The 13,175-nt window shown below is 48.6% G+C and overlaps 1 protein-coding gene across 3 annotated transcripts in view; it reads left to right on the plus strand.

Moving 5' to 3' along the window:
- XIRP1 (xin actin binding repeat containing 1) overlaps window positions 1-13,175 on the plus strand; it is a 34,670-nt gene that overhangs the window by 12,337 nt on the left and 9,158 nt on the right. For 2 of the 3 annotated variants that reach the window (XM_076331988.1, XM_076331989.1), the window contains 2 exons: window positions 10,567-10,727; window positions 11,944-11,997. In XM_076331988.1, the coding sequence (XP_076188103.1) occupies window positions 10,567-10,727; window positions 11,944-11,997 (215 nt within the window). Of the gene's footprint in view, window positions 1-262; window positions 429-10,566; window positions 10,728-11,943; window positions 11,998-13,175 lie in introns of those variants that run through there. The other variant, XM_076331990.1, reaches the window with a different exon arrangement.

Consider the following 13,175-nt stretch of genomic DNA (forward strand, 5'->3'; position numbering starts at 1 on the left):
TGACAGTGAGTCAGGGAAATGCCTCTTCCCCATTGCACCACTGCCTGGAAGCATCCCCTGTCCTGTACCGGATTACACCAGGGGTATTTTGAATGAATAAGTTCTGAAAATAAGCCAGGCCCCAGACTTTCCCAGCCTCCGTGTAGGATTGCTAAAACTCATGATTGACTCAGCCTGGTGGAAGAGCAATTTCACTCTTCCCTAAAAATAGACCAAGTGGTTCATCCTCTCAACATAGCCCAGCACTCGGCGATAAAACCGGCTGCCAGAGACCACTGGGAGGCAGTGAACAGGACCGAGGGTGTGGGGAGTGGAGCAGGGCTCCTCGTAGGATACGCTAAGGGCTGCCCGGCTGTGAGTTTCACATAGATTTTCCACAGGGGTTGTCTACAGCGTGACACAGCTGTTGGGACTACCAAGACCTCCCTGTAAGTAATTTTGGGGTAGATTAGAGCGGGGTGAAGTGTTGCATGAATATGAACCTCAGACTGATGCTAAAATGCAGGGCAAATGAGGATGCTTAGCGCCTCGTGCAATGAAAGAGAAGTTGCAGCTCATGGAAAGCTGTGGACTTTATTATGTTGGCCCAGAGCTTGGTAAATCCCACCCTCTGCTGCAGAAGGTGCTGTCTCCGTGCTCCACGTATGGTGGCTTCGGTCTGGTTCAGCACCGTCGTCTAGGGCGCTTGGGCATGTTCAAGGTGGAAACAGAGCGTTGTACATTTGTGCTTTTCCCCTGTCCTGAAATATCGAAGTTCCTAGCTTTGAGGCTTAAATTCGTGGGGCTAGATCTCAGTGTCTACTCTCTCCCCAAAAATGCTGTTAGTTACCGTGACTCTGGTCCCCGTGACCAGCAATAGGGGAAAGAATCTGTACAGGATTCGGGTGAGCTGGATGGATGCTGGGGGTGGAAGGGGCATCTTCCAGATCAAAACCGTGTTCAGGACTGATAGGCAATAGGAAGGAAAATGTGGACTGTTCGGAGGGAAATGAGCTTTGCTTCGTCTTACATTCCTAGGGAATAGGAGGCAGAGTAGGATTAGTTAAGGAGGGAATTTCTTTGCCTCCTCTTCTCTCCCAGGCTCCAGGGAGGGCTGAGAAATGTGTTTGTGACCCTGAGCCAAATAACGGGCTTCAGGAGCCTGTTGGGTTAGCAGCATTAATGTGGCCATACCACTCCCTATTTGTGCTTATATATGGAAAGTAACTCCAAAAACCTGCTCAACTCTGTAAGATGGAGCAGAAACCTACCCCTGTGTGTGCCTGTGTGTGTCTCATACCTGACTATCCATCTGCCTTTTAGCTCTAAGGTCTGTGTTGTGGCCAACAGGAGAGAGCCAGGACCCCAGGTCCAGGTCTCGGTGCTGCCCCTCAGTCACTGTGTGAAGGGCCTGACCCCAACAGCCTGAGCTGAAAGCAGTATTTTTCTGCTCATGAACTTGGTGGTGGTTAAGGTTTCCTTCTGGGATACACATCGTGCTGATTGTTGTGAGAATAACAGAAATTCTTTAACTTTCCCCAATTCCCTCCAGGTCTCCAGTTTTCACCCAAATCTTTGCCGGAAAATATGTGAAGTAGCTTCAGGTTTTTATTAGAAAACAGGGATTTGGAGAAAGAGAGGTGGAATTGATGCCTCACTTGATGAGAAGAGGCAAAATATGAAAACTCATGTTCTTGTCCAGGCAAAGTGGTAGATAATCCACTAGTGGCAATTGAGGGATCCAGCATCGATGGAAATTTGTAGGAACATCCTACAAAGGCTGTTTTTAGCCCTTGAATAGATGCAGTATTTTGCAGGATACAAAAGCCTCCTTTTTGGGGGAAACCAGGTGAGGATGCCCTAGCCTTGTTGCTAGGAAGGTGGAAATTCTTCAGCGCCAGCAAAAACCCCAAGTCTGGGTTTGAACATGGTAGCAGGAATCTCTGCACTAAGTACTGTACAACCTGGTATTTTATTCTTTTAAAGCCAACCATTACTCTCTTCCCTCATATTCTCACTGGCAATTTGCCTCATTCAGAAACAAATGGAAATGCCAGGGAAACTCAATAGCCACAAGTGGGTTGGGGTTTTCTCCTTAAAGGATACTGCTAAATTTTTTTTGGCTATGACTGTTTCTTCCAAAACAGTATTAAGTTTTCTTGGCTGTCAGTGGTAAAGAGTTGACAGCAGCATGGAAACACCATGATAAGAATAGAAAGCAAAGGCAGGGTCTCAACAGCTCCTCAGAGCTGCGTGGTATCCATGCAATGCCCCCGTGTAAACACCATGGCATGGCAAAGAAATGCTTTAAGATATATACGCCACAGCCCTGATCCTGGCTGTGCTCTGCATCGCAGACGGGATGCACGGCCGGTGATGCTCGCAGGACTCATGCCTGCGCAGACATTCCCAAGGTATCTCTTCGCAGTGGTTAGAAAGGGCTTCCCTTAAAAGGTCTGGTATTCGTGGCATGCCAAGAAGCCCTCTCCCCAGACAGAGGTTATTCCAGTGGGTAGCTCGGCGTTGCTTTCCCTGGGGAAGGGGATTTTAGGGGGGAGGGAAACCACTCTCACCAACGGTCATCCTGCACTGTAGCCTGCAAGGGCTGAGATGCTGCTCTACGGGAGCAGGCAGAGCACGCAGAGGACACGGAGCCTGGCAGAGGGGTTAGGGCTAAAAATAGTCCTGCTGCCGGCCAGCGTTCAGGGATAGGTGAAATAGAGAGAGAGGGAAATAAAAACAGCTCTTGTTGTATTGGCTGCAGGAATGTTTATCACCATTTCAGTGAAAACCCCCTGTATAAATAACAGATAAATAGTTACTGGAGGGTACGAGAATGGTGCGTGATACTCGATCCTCGGCACATCAGAGGGCAGTGCTGGATACTGAGATCCCAGCGATACACAGCCTGGGGCAGCAATATATTAAACGTCCGCTCGGCTTTTATTAACCCTTTGCAAATAACAGAGGAACATGGAGAACAAGGCAGTGCTGAGCGGATGGTCGGGGCTGCATCCGCCTTGTCTAGGCACTTCGTATCCCAAAAGCGGGGGAGCTGGCCTGGGTGATGTTTAAGTCCCTCTCTAAGGAAAGACAAGCCCACAGCAGTTGGCCCACTCGGGAAGGCCACATCCCCAACCAGCAATGCCATTCGCAGCTGTCTCTCAGCAGAGCTTCTTGGCATTTTTTGGTACCAGGAATAGAGTCCTCCACATTCCTGGATTTTTGCAAAGCCCAGAAATAGCCCCGAGCTGCCTTGGGGCAGATACGCAGCTCCGCCTGAGGCTAAATTTTCCCGACTCTTCTCGGGAGCTGTTTAAATTACCTGGGGGTTGTGATGTTGCTCCTGCAAAGGAAAGTCCAGCTGACACTGAGGAGGCAAAAACATTTGCAGAAGTGACTAAAGATCATGAATCTTCAGTTTAGAGGTGCTAGAAATTGTAAAGAGATCTGATTTTGAAATTCAAGTGCTGGAAACAAGATGCTTTTCAGTAGCTGTTTTTTCCTTCACCCTCTCCCACACCCTCAGATTTGCAAATGCAACTTGATACACGTGGAAAACGTTAATTGTTTGACTATAATTTAGTAGACAATTCCTAAAGCATGAAATGATGTTTTATTTCCTTTTATAAATGATATCTTATTTCCTCTTCAACACAGCTGCTCTTTAGTTACATTATTTTATTTTATTTTATTTATTTGTTTACCACCTTCCTCTGGTTCTGGCACTTTTCTTTTCAGCCCATTTCCCACCCCAGAATTCATATATTAGCTCTATGCACCAGAGTTGCTCAAGTGATTGCAACATATGGCTTGCAGACAAACTCTTTCAAAAGAGAATGATTTATATTTTTTGATGTGCATTAGTCATTACAGTTATGATCTATACCAGAGATGCCCCCCACCTCCAAAACAGGGATCTATTGTACTCGATGCTGTACAAACGTATTTGAAAGGAGAAGGTCTACTCATGAAAGTTTTGAATCAGAAAAAAAGTGTTGTGAATTTGACTGATTTTTGCTAGTTACCTAACTATAATCAGTGGTGTTCTTACATCTGAGTTGGTTAGGTGAGCATATGAAAATCTCAGTTCTCACTTTTAAAGGTCGATTCCTAGCCCATGTAGTTATAACAAAAAGGTAACCTGGACCAAAACAGTCAAAAAACAGATGACTTCTTTTAAAATAAAAACATGTTTACAATTGCCACTCTCTCACATAATTGGCCAATCCATGGCAAAAAGAAAAAGCTTGAATTTCAAATCCTCGCTGTCCTTTGTAGAACTGAAAATGAGAGAAAACACTGCAGTTTGCAAACAGAGCAATGTGTGATCCAGGAGTCAGGAGGGAGTACCCGTGAGGACAAACAGAATGCTTCAGAGCATCACTGGTCCTCACTCTTTACTGGAGGCTGCCTAAAATCCTGTCGATGCTCCCTGCTGCACCCTTGTCCCATCTTTTTTCCCCCTTCCTTTGGAAAAAGAAGCACATAACATTTTAACATGTGCTAAAGCCTCAAGAGCACGTCATGAGGTCAGTGAGAAATAGCTAGAGATGCTCTCCCCTCCCCAAACCCTCACCCTCCCAGGACCACCCTTCCCTGCACACCCTTTGCTGCAGCATCCCAGGACCACTCACCCTTTCGGCAGCCTCCAAACTGGGGCAGTGAGGCAGCCTGCCCCTCTTCCCATACCACCTTCGGAGCGCGTCTCCTCCGGCAGAGCTTCCCCATGGACCAGGGCCGGCGGCACAGGGGTTGGAGCCAGAGATTTAAACCTTTCCCCGCTGACCAAGCACCGCCAATGGGCTGCCAGGCTCCCGGATTAAGCAGCAGCACTGGTTTCCCAGCCAGCTTTTATGGGTGCTTACCCACCCGTGCAAATTCCCCCAGACCAGCCATGGAGCGGTGCTGGTATTTAGGAGCTCCTTTTGTCAGGGGACTGATTCTCTGGGGGGGCAAAGCTGGGAGGAGGATGGGGTAGGTGTGATTCAGCACACACAGCTCCCACATCTAGGGATAGAGGCCCTTAGAAATGAGGGCCCTGTCTGCAGGGACCGGCTTCCAGCTTCAAGAGAGGGACGGTGAGTTGCTGAGGTTTCACTGACATGCAGGGACAAGCAGGTGGGAATGGGGGCACTCGTCCAGCCACACAGCCTGAGTCAGGGGTCCCAACTGGTAATGATCGTCCGATTGGGAGTAACCCACAGCCCATCCCAGGCAGGGAGGAATAGCAGAAATGGCCCCAAATTCCCAGGAAACAGCCAGCCCAGAGCACTACAAACCCAGGAGCATTTCCATGTTGGTTCACCTCCATCCCCTTGGAAAACGGAGTCCCTTTCACAGTGTGAAGAAATCACTGTTTTCCCTGCCCTGATTTCCCTGGTGCTAAGAAACTCCAGGACATGGGTCCCTTTGCTCCCACCGGCCTTTGAGTATTGGGTTTCGGGTCCTGCACCGTGGGATGCACTGAATGTCTCACGGCACCCCAGCCATGGCACAGCCAAGGGGTGAGACCGTAACACGTCTGCGCTCCATGGCATAGGACATGCCAGGTCCAGCAGCTGTCATGGCAAACCCAGTGTTGGTCTGCAGAGGAGCAATGTCGGGCAGATGCTGAGCAGGTGACGGAGGATGCTGGATTCAGCTGGCCGGGATGGGATGTTCTCCAGAGTGCCACTCCCTTCGGCGAGCGATGGAGGGGGACAGGACCCTGGCATGACTTGTACCACTGGGCTATCCCTTTCCCTCCAGCTCGTGCAAGCCCCGTGTGAGCCCCCGGCTGATCTCAGGCCCCATTACACAACCCCCGGTTCACGGACCGCCGTGGGGCGCACACGGCGACACAAAGGGCTTTGTTTAGCAGCTGTGTTTGCTCAGGGCGGCTGATTTTGGGAGCAAAGCCGATGACATGTGGTTGGCCAGGCGACCCGGGAGACTGGTGCTGAGCTTGCAGCTTCCTTTTTTAATAGGTGACTCAGGCGCTTGGTAGCTCACTGGGGTTGGTGGTGGGAGCCGGGCTGCGAAGGAGTGCCAGCGGCAGAGGTGGTGGACACCAACAGGTGGGTAGCGTTGTTTCTCTATAGGATAAAGCAGTTTAAATAGAAAGCAGAGCGAGCCGGAGCTGCCGTGTTACTGGCGAGATGGGGTTTTGTCAGGGGAAGGAGGGGGATAGTGTTTTTGTTAGTGATTTGTTTTCCACTTGTTGGGAATTGGCTGTCAGATGTAACACAATTGCGGTTCAAGAGACCTGTAATACTATCTTCAGCAAGAGGCAGAGCAGTTGAGTGATTTATGGGAAATAGCTGAAGAGGAAGTGAGTGAATTTTTAGATGACTATTTAAGAGTCTTTTTCCCCCTGTTGCCTTGCCTTTCCCCTTCTTCCTCCCTGTGTCTAGAAAGATCAGTGATTACAAATGAATATGAGGAATGATTTTCCCCCATTGCAAGATTCCAGGTCCCACAGCCCTCCCTGCTCGCCGGGGCACAGCTGATGGGGCAGCGAGGCTGTAAACTGAGCCCGAGTGGCACATACGTGGGGCAAGGGAAGAGCTAAAGAAACCCCAACAGCTGCTCCTTATGGACAGTCCTAACATTGCAGCCCCTCACATGAAATGTGCAGATTCATCCGGCGCCAGACGCTGGCATGAAGGACATTTTGCCGACAAACCCCAGCGGGGAGGAGCATTCCCCATATCCTTCACGTAGACAGCAGCGCCGTCGGCCGCGGTGCCAGCCGCTGGGTGGGACGGGAGGAGGGGGTCCTCAGGAGCTCTTTTCTTCTATTTTAGCTCATGGGGGATGCTTTAATGCTTGAAGTATCAGGTTTTAAATCCCTGGGGCCGCAGTCAGTGCTAGTCAATCAGCGCCATGCAGGATGCATCATTCAGCGCTGGAACGGATGCCGAACGTGCCAGCAGAGCCCTTTTGCTTAGCAAGGCAGAAACGTGGAGCCCAGCACAGGTCTCGAACTGGACTTCCATGCCCTCCATCTCATACAAAACAAATAACACCCTAAGCCCAGTCTGCATAACATCCTTTCGCTTTACTTTAGCATCCCCAGCTGGGAAGCTCCCCCCTCCCTCCCAGGGGATGTTGTGCAGCGGCACAGTGCTCACAACTCTTGAGATGTCCTAAGTGCCGCTTGGACGCCGTTAGCCACACACACATGACAGCTTGGCTTTCTCGTTAGCAGAATGAACTGTTGTTCTTTCACTCTTATCTATAATTAGCAATTTAGAGGGTGGCAGCAGCCTGTTTCATCAGGCAGAGCCGTGTGGAGCGACCAGACTTTCCGCAAGCACAGAGCCAGCTGCCCGCCCGGCGGGTTTGAGCAGCCCCTGTCTAAGACAGGCAGTTTTGTGAGAAGCGATAAGCAAACAGAGGGCTGTGCACAGCCTGTGCACTGCAAAAATGTCAAAAAGGAGAAGAAAAAAGAAAAGAAAACAAAGGCAGTGATAAGGACAAGGCTTCAACGAAAGCCTTGTATCTGACTATATCCATCACTAAAACAGAAGTCCTGTGGCCTTTCATCCATCCAAGCTAACGGTTGAAGGACTAGGCAGCACTGAGGCTGTGCTATTTTCCACTGCATGAACTGGAAATCTTCCTTCATCTGCATTATTCATTCTTGGCTGGAGGGGCACATTCCTCTTCTTTGTGCAGCTTCTCGACCCACGGGCCCATGGGCCAATGCAAATTGTATCAGCTCAGCGGTAATACCCATAGCCTGGGGTGGGAGGAGACCATTAAACGTTACCAGCCCAGTTCTAGGACACGGGGATGCTTTTGTTAAGCACTTAGCACCGAAATGGTTAAGCACAGCAGTGCTCGCGTCAGCCTAGGCAGGGTCCCTGCCTTGCAGTGAAGTGCTCCCATCTCCTAGAGGTAATTTTTAAGACAGTACTTTCAGCGTGACCATGCCCTTGCCAAGGGCATTCCGTTCAATTTCCCAACCAGAAAGGCTGCAAATCTGTGCTTGGTTTTCTTTCTGCTTTAAAGCTAGCAAGGCTGACTCTCCCCAGCTCTCCCCATTGCTCTTACTGGGAGGCTTAGCCAAACCTCATTACCTTGCAAGGAGGAAAGCTTCTGTTTTCCAGACTGATTGGACCCCTTTTGCCTTTCCAGTAGGTAATTCAGCAATGTAGGAGAAAAGAAAGATTCCCACACAAGATTTTTCAAAGCCCTCTTCAAAGCTTTCTGCAGCTAATTCAGCCCATGCTTCAATGCTCTTCTCACAGGGTATGGCCATAATAAGGAAATACCATGAAATCCAAGGTACTTTTGCTGGCAATTACTTAATTTTCCATTTTTACAGAGTAGACCCCTTCAAATGCGTGCCTTGAGCCTCCAAATGAAGGGAGAAGCCCACTGCAGCAGATAGAGGGGCTTGTGCTAGCAGATATCGGCACTGGCTCCTGTAAAAGCGGTGTCTCAGCGATGCCTTGACCCTCTCCTCCCCATTTCCAGGGTGCTGTTCGTCTCAAAAAGCTAGGGATCTAGTCAAAGTTTGGGCTCTCTTGAGCAGAGTGGGGAAAAACTAATGCAATCAGAGGGTGGTTGCAACCTCGCAGCCTATCTTAAGATGCACCAAATCTGCCCCAGCAGTGCCACTGTCTCCACTGGCTGTAGATGGATAATTCCTTTTGACTCGGCGTTTAAGCTGTGGACTCAGGGAGAGAGGTCCCATATTTATATGATGACTTAGCAAAAAAAGCATTAAGGAAATACCTTCTTCTGTTTCCTCCCCTGGTGTCCTAGTGACCTCTGGCAGAACTGGGCAGCTAAATCTGTATTGCATCCCACTGCTTCCTCATGTATCTGGCCTCGGTTCTGCATCAAATGCCTGCGCATCTGCAGGAGCAGCTGGAACCAAGGACAAAAGAAACCTTGGGGTTTGGCACCTTCCAGCAGCATGCTAGCTAGTGTCTGACAAGCTCACTGGGGTCCCTCTGCTCTTATCTTCATGGCTTTTTGGTGTATGTTTGTCCCCGTAGGAACTGATACTTCATTTGAAGCACCAGCTCCTGGAATCCTGTTAGTATATAACTTTAGCTGTTGTCACTTTAAAATAAAAACAGTAAATCTCCTTCAGTATTTTAGAGAAAGACTTGAAAATCTGAACTCAAAAAGCAGAAAACAAAGAAAAAGTGTCATTCCGCTTGTTATTTACAAAATCTCATGATTTGGGGACTGAGATTTGAGGGCAAAGAACGCTAGAATTGCTGCAGCGCTTCTAATGTGCACATATTAAAAAGTACATCAGCCCTTTCCTGGCTGTGCAATAGCTGGATTTGTGGAGAGAGAGCCCATTGTTCAAACAGAAAGCATTGCAAATACCGCACTAAATCCGAATGCAGCAGTGCAAGCCTGCAGATAAAAGGAGAACCTTCTCGTGTTTTTACAGTGGTAACAGAGAAATTACAGCCCTGACTAACCTGGAGGACTAAGATGCATCATATAGGTGTAAAGCTGTATATACATCTGTGGTGGGAGGTGGAGATGGCCATCCTGCTCACACCTAGCAGAGTAATGCAAAAAGAAGCTTCTTAGTTGGAATTTGGAGTTGCCTCTTTCTTTGAAAACTGAACCCATCTGCATTAGAGCCATCAATTTCAACACGAACCTCTCTCTGGGGATGGACACAGCTTTCATCCTCAGAGGGAGGGGAAGCCCCCGCTGTTTAGAGGGATGAGGACCAAGGGGGATGGAGTGCAACAGATGGGAATGAGGGAGCATGGTCTGAGCATCATCCAAAAGTCCGTGACTGCTCCAACCATCCAGTCCCTCTGTGTACCCCTCAGGAGGTCTGGCTAATAGATCACCTCCTCCCAGAGCAGCCGTTTCTTCATGAACCAGATAGCGACATCCTCAGCTGTAGTCATCTCCATGGGAGACATCTGAACAAAGGTAGGAGGAACGCTGAATATCTTGAATATCTCAGCAATGCCATGCTGGGCCCCAGTGGGGGCCCCATGGGAGCTGGTGCAGCTCAGCATATCAGATCTCTAAACTAAGAGCAGGGTTCGGTCCTCTGGCTCTGCCAAAGACTGCTTGCAACATCCTTGGGCAAGTCTTGTAGCCTCTTCATCTCTCCGTTCCCTGAAACGGGCTCCCAGGGGAGAGGTAAAGATAAACGGATATAACGGCTTGTGAGGCACGTCAACAGGAGAGCAGTGCGGCCACGGAGCAAAAAAAGTGGGAATTGGTTCAAGTTGAACATGCTCCTTCACATCCTTCAGCTCGCTCATGTTTGGTGATGGCCTTGTCCAGAGATGCAAGAATGGGTGCAGGCTCTGTGGCCCAACAGCAGGATGGTGGCATCAGGTCACTGCCCGATGTGTTACCCTCATCCAGGCTGAAAGTCCATTTCAGCCATGAAAGAGGTGGAAATGTCCACGTTTTCTTCCTTAACCAAAAGGGCATGAAGTTAAGTTTTGGGGGACCAGGGTGGGGGCTGCCGGGGGAATCGGTGTGCAGACAGCAGGGGCGCCTGGCAGAGCCCTCGGTAAGCGATGCTCACGCTCCAGGGTGGCTGTGCCCTCACGTCTTTGGCACATAGCTCACCGCACACGTCTGTCCCTGTTTCAGACGAGAGGACGTGGTCATTTTTAGACATATCAGCCAACACCAGCCACATACTTCACCAAGGACGAGGGAGGTCCTCTGCGCCCTCCGTGAAGGAGCTGTCAGCTCTCTATCTCTCCCAGACAGCTGCTGCTGCTGCTCACGCCAGCAGCCCCGCACAGCCGGTAAGCACCGCGCGCCGCCGTCCTCCCCCTCACAAATCACCAGCGGCATCCAAACAATGTCCCATCCCGGCAAGTGGTTGTAAGAGGGTGAGAGAGAACACGTCTGGTTTCGTAATTCTGGAGAAACACAGCATTTGGTTTTCCAAAAATGACCAGCTTTCCCTTGTCATTTGCAAATATTGTATAAATGTTATCATCAGAGGTGCTGATATGTATGTATATGATGTTTAAGCTGCATACACATACACACACACATATATATACACACATTATATTCACACATGCACACACATACCAAACACGCACCCCCCTCTACATCCACTAGCCCAGACAAACAGTTTATTCATACATAAGATTTCCGCTTTATTTGTACGTATATATTTACACACTCACATCCATGGAGGAAATATTCAGCACACAGCAACGCATACATCTCCATGCTATACCCACTCCAACACACACACATACCTATGTCCACATATGTCACACTCAGGCATAACTTTACAGTGCAACCTCCCTGTGTTCCTCTGTTTATAGCCCTTGGTCTGGGATCCAGGGATTTGATCACCCACTCCAGGCTGATTATTGGGTCATAGGGTAATTCAAGTTATAAGGGTTATGAGGCACTGAGCTACATTTGTCCCATTTCCCCAGCTCCACTGGTGATCCAGGAGTAACGTGGGATGTGATTTCACATCTGGGCCCTTTCTGCAGGCGCGTTCATGCTCCCTCCCACTCTCAATCTTTCGCGGAGTCCCTGTCCAGAGATGCAGTCTCTCAAACATGTATCAGGGCTCTGTATTGAAGGAGTCCAGACTGAAGCAGTCCCAGCTGAAAATAAATGAGTGGAGATCGCAATTGGAAAATTGCAACTGGTGAGAAGTCTAAGGAAAAAAAAAAAAAAAAGAAAAGCAATTTCAAAACGATGAATTACACAATCCACAGTGCAATTACAAATGTAGATCAATTTTATTTTTAAAATACTGAAGTATAAACAAAAATATAGGCTAAATCAAACTTTGGAGAAATCAGTGCTTGCTTTGTTTTTCCCCCAGCTCTAAACAAATGTGTTTGGGGAGAACTGCCAGTGAACCAAAAAAAAACCTTCACCTGTAATGGTTTTCAGGTCTCTGTAGTTGATACATACATACATATACACACAGATCACGTGTCTTCCTATGCAGTTTGATGTCATTTCTCCTCCTGTCTTTTCCAGAGTACTGTGAAGGACAACTCCATTCACTCTCCCCACAGACAGAAAAAAAGCAAGGTAAGAAATGTTAAAGATAAGCAGCGTTATCTAAGCAAATACTTGTGGACTGTGGTGGAGTGTGATTTAAATACCCACACAAGGCAGCGAGGAGCACTTTCATACTGAATATAGCTATCAGCTGCTCGGTCGCCCTTCCCCACGTTCAGAAGTTCTTCACAGATCCCAAAAAAAAACCCTTATTTTAAAAAGTGCATTCAAAGTATGTTGGCTCATATGAAAGATCTGCATTTTACACTTGCTGCAAAATATGCTGATTTTGGTATTCTGGGGTGGGGTTTTTTTACTAACGTTCAACACTTATTTTTAGCCAGAACAATCTGCGTGTAACAGAGTGAAATAACACCGCGCGCCATTGCTTTGAGCAACAACTAATAATATTCCAGGCATAACTCTACAGACGTAACTCCACAGGCATGCCAAGGGTCAGCATATCTGTTTACTGAAAGGAAAGCCACCAGGATTACAGTCTCTTTTAGATAATGATTATAGGCCTCGGCTACCTTCCCCTTGGATAAATGCCAAACTAGGGCAGGTTGCAGGTATTCAGTTCGGCGTCCGGCACCCAGGCTTCCCAAGCTAAGGAGAAAAAATGCAGAAAGCGAGGCTCAAAGGGAGGCTAAGCAACCACAGTCCACCCCGTCACGACTGCACCCTCTGTTCACTTCTGTACCAACGCTGCTGCGAATTGGAGCTGAGCTCAGGCTGACTGAGTCTAAACAGGTCTAACTTTTGCTGGCCCCCAGCTGTGGGTGTTACCCCAACCTCTGGTCCCTCAGCCTTGCTTTTTCCTCCTAACGGAGTACAGAATTTGGCCTGCTAATTCCAGCAGTTTGTAAACTTTAGTTAGCCTCATGCCTGTACGAGTCTGCAAGTCAAAAGAGCTTCATTTAAGTCTCTAACTGTATAGTATAACTGTGCATCTGTTCTTCTACAAATGATGTCGTGGGGTACATTCGTGAGTCCAACACAAGAAATCGTTGGTCAGACAAATGTCCTTCCCCAAGCCCTCACTCCTGTGCGGTGGGCAGCCCATGGTGCCACCACAAGCCCATCATGCTAGCTCACTACCCAAAAATAGGCTGTCCTCATCAGCTCAGTTTGACATTTTTGTTTGGTTCCCTCTCCCCATTTTCTTCTTGAGACCTCTTCACAAATAGCTCCCTGGCTTTCTCCTG

This window comes from Aptenodytes patagonicus, chromosome 2, assembly GCF_965638725.1.
Source record: "Aptenodytes patagonicus chromosome 2, bAptPat1.pri.cur, whole genome shotgun sequence".
NCBI lineage: Eukaryota > Metazoa > Chordata > Aves > Sphenisciformes > Spheniscidae > Aptenodytes > Aptenodytes patagonicus.